At 66.9% G+C, this 2,882-nt stretch overlaps 1 protein-coding gene across 1 annotated transcript; it reads left to right on the top strand.

The window, feature by feature from the left end:
* Window positions 1–2,664, top strand: SOCS3 (suppressor of cytokine signaling 3). The gene is made up of 2 exons (XM_075904171.2): window positions 1–154; window positions 841–2,664. Exon 2 carries the CDS (start codon window positions 904–906, stop codon window positions 1,519–1,521), a length of 618 nt encoding a protein of 205 aa, XP_075760286.1. The 5' UTR covers window positions 1–154; window positions 841–903; the 3' UTR covers window positions 1,522–2,664.
* The last annotated feature ends 218 nt before the right edge of the window (window positions 2,665–2,882 follow it).

Below are 2,882 nucleotides of genomic sequence, written 5' to 3'. Positions count from 1 at the left end.
CGAGTTCCAGGAAGCCGAGGGCGGGGCCAGGCGGCGGCGCTATAAGAGGCGGCCCCGAGCGCTCCCGGCAGCTCTGGAAAGCGCCGAGCCGGGCGCGCATCGCCGGGACCCGCCGCAGCCCCTGCCCGAGGCGCGGTCCGCCCGCCGGCCCCAGGTAACTGCGCCCGCACGGCCAGCGGGGCGGTGTGGGGTCGGGCGGGAGGCGGGAATGGGGGGGCACCGAGGAGGGAGGGGGGCGGCTGGCAGTGGGGGGGGGGGCGCACCCCGCTGGGAGGGGGGGTGGCGGCTGGCAGTGGGGGGGGCGCACCCCGCTGGGAGGGGGGTGGCGGCTGGCAGTGGGGGGGGCGCACCACGCTGGGAGGGGGGTGGCGGCTGGCAGTGGGGGGGGCGCACCCCGGTGGGAGAGGGGTGGCGGCTGGCAGTGGGGGGGGGCGCACCCCGGTGGGAGAGGGGTGGCGGCTGGCAGTGGGGGGGGCGCACCCCGGTGGGAGAGGGGGTGGCGGCTGGCAGTGGGGGGGCGCACCCCGGTGGGAGAGGGGGTGGCGGCTGGCAGTGGGGGGGCGCACCCCGGTGGGAGAGGGGGTGGTGGCTGGCAGTGGGGGGGGGCGCACCACGCTGGGAGGGGGGTGGCGGCTGGCAGTGGGGGGGGCGCACCCCAGTGGGAGAGGGGTGGCGGCTGGCAGTGGGGGGGCGCACCCCGGTGGGAGAGGGGTGGCAGCTGGCAGTGGGGGGGCGCACCCCGGTGGGAGGGGGTGGCTGGTGATGGGGGCAGAAGGGGCGGGGATGGCGGCTGGCACTGGGGAGCCTCTTTCTGACCCTGCCCTTGCCCTTGCCCTGCAGGTGATGGTCTAGCAGCAGCTGCGCCAGGCAGCGGCAGAGCTCGGGAAGCTGGCTCCCTGCGCCATGGTCACCCACAGCAAGTTCCCGACAGCTGGGATGAGCCGCCCGCTGGACACCAGCCTGCGCCTCAAGACCTTCAGCTCCAAGAGCGAGTACCAGCTGGTGGTGAACGCTGTGCGCAAGCTGCAGGAGAGCGGCTTCTACTGGAGCGCGGTGACGGGCGGCGAGGCCAACCTGCTGCTGAGTGCCGAGCCGGCTGGCACCTTCCTGATCCGGGACAGCTCCGACCAGCGGCACTTCTTCACCCTCAGCGTCAAGACGGAGTCGGGCCCCAAGAACCTGCGCATCCAGTGCGAGGGCGGCAGCTTCTGTCTGCAGAGTGACCCCCGCAGCAGCCAGCCTGTGCCCCGCTTCGACTGCGTCCTCAAGCTGGTGCACCACTACATGCCCCCCCTGGCCGAGCAGCCCGGGGGCGCCCCGCCCCCCAAGCGCGCCTACTACATCTACTCCGGGGGCGAGAAGATCCCGCTGATCCTGAGCCGCCCGCTCTCCTCCAACGTGTCCAGCCTGCAGCATCTCTGCCGCAAGACCGTCAACGGGCACCTGAACTGCTACGGGAAGATGACTCAGCTGCCGGGGCCCATCAAGGAGTTCCTGGACCAGTACGATGCCCCCCTCTAAGGAGCCCCAAGGAGGGGCCGCACATGGCACAAGCACAAAGCAGGGTAGAGGGCACAGGGTTCTGGCAGAAGATGAACTTGCAGGGCAAAGCCAGCCTTCCCCCTATGGCAAGGGAGGGGGGATGGTCACCAGGGGCCCTGCCCAGCACAGAGAGGTCTTGAGTCCCTCTCCACAACGGCCGGAGGCTGACGCTACGCGGCCGCCGGTTTGCCTGCCCCAGCCGGTCTCCCCTGCGGCAGCCCAGTGCAGGGTGCGTCTGTTCCTGGGGCAGCCGCTGGGAAGGAGCCCTGCTGAGCACCTGCGGGAGATGTGCACCCCGCAGAGTGCCCCGTTTTCTGGCCACAGCGATCTGACCAAACTCGAGCTGTGCTGACAGCAAAGCCGGTCTGGAATAGCAGAAGCAAAGCACTGGAATCCAGCGAGTGCCTGATCCGTCTTCCTCCGTTTTAAGGGGAAAGTATTTTTTACCTCTCACCGCCTCCATGTGGGTGGAAGTTCCTTTCACACCACGTCCCAGACTTGGAGGATGCTGCCTTTTTCCCTCACTACCGTTATCCTAGAGGACTAAGCCTTAAAACCCATCCTCGGCCCATGGACTGGGTTACTGCACATGGCAAGGAACACTTACAATACCACTCCAGGCTGGAAGAGCAAATCCCCGGTGGGAACAAAGCCCGGCCTGGCCCATCAGCACCCAGAGTCCCAGGCGAGCACGTTGCTGCAGCGAGCCCCGACGGCCAAGTCGTTAGCCCGCTATTCCATAGTGCTGCCTGGCCTGGCTTCTCCCAGGCCCTGGACCCGAGGCTGCCAGCTGCTGGGATTCTTGAGTCTCTGCTCCGTGGTGGAATGTAGCGACACTGGCCCGCCCCGGAGCCTGTCCCTTCGTAACCGCTGTCCGTGGGGAGGCCTGGAAGGGCAGTGGGGTTTTTCTGGTTTTAGAGAAAGCACCGTTTACAGCCCTGCCTGAATCACTGTCTTTTATAAAGATTCTGCCTTCCCCTCCAGCCTTGAAGGCTGAGCTCCACAGGCTTGAAAGCTCCACGTAAACCAAACTCAGAAGAAACTTTGCACATATTTATATTTCTACTCGGACAGGGAGCGGTTCTGTAATTTATAATAAAGAAGCCTATTTTGTAATGAAAATCCCAGCTCTGGTTTCCTCTCTGGTCCTCCCCTCCCGCTCTGTCTGCCAGGCCTTAGTGAACCGCGCGTGCACCCTGGTAGCGCAGCCTCCCTCCGTGATTGCGGGGTCACGCGTGTCTGCGTTCGGTGCTGGGCCGGTCAGGTGGGAGATGGGGGAAGGGGGGAGCGATTCCCGGGCGTGCGGCAGCGCCGTGTGGTATTGGCAGGTACCCCCAGCA

Source organism: Pelodiscus sinensis, chromosome 20 (genome assembly GCF_052426305.1).
Source record: "Pelodiscus sinensis isolate ZL-2025 chromosome 20, ASM5242630v1, whole genome shotgun sequence".
Taxonomy (NCBI): domain Eukaryota; kingdom Metazoa; phylum Chordata; order Testudines; family Trionychidae; genus Pelodiscus; species Pelodiscus sinensis.
The sequence above is the reverse complement of the archived record's forward strand: the minus strand, read 5'-3'. Positions and strand labels throughout refer to the sequence as shown.

What these genes read in the sequence shown, in the direction of transcription:
- SOCS3 (XM_075904171.2), top strand. Translation starts at nt 904, where the DNA reads ATGGTCACCCACAGCAAGTTCCCGACAGCTGGGATGAGCCGCCCGCTG.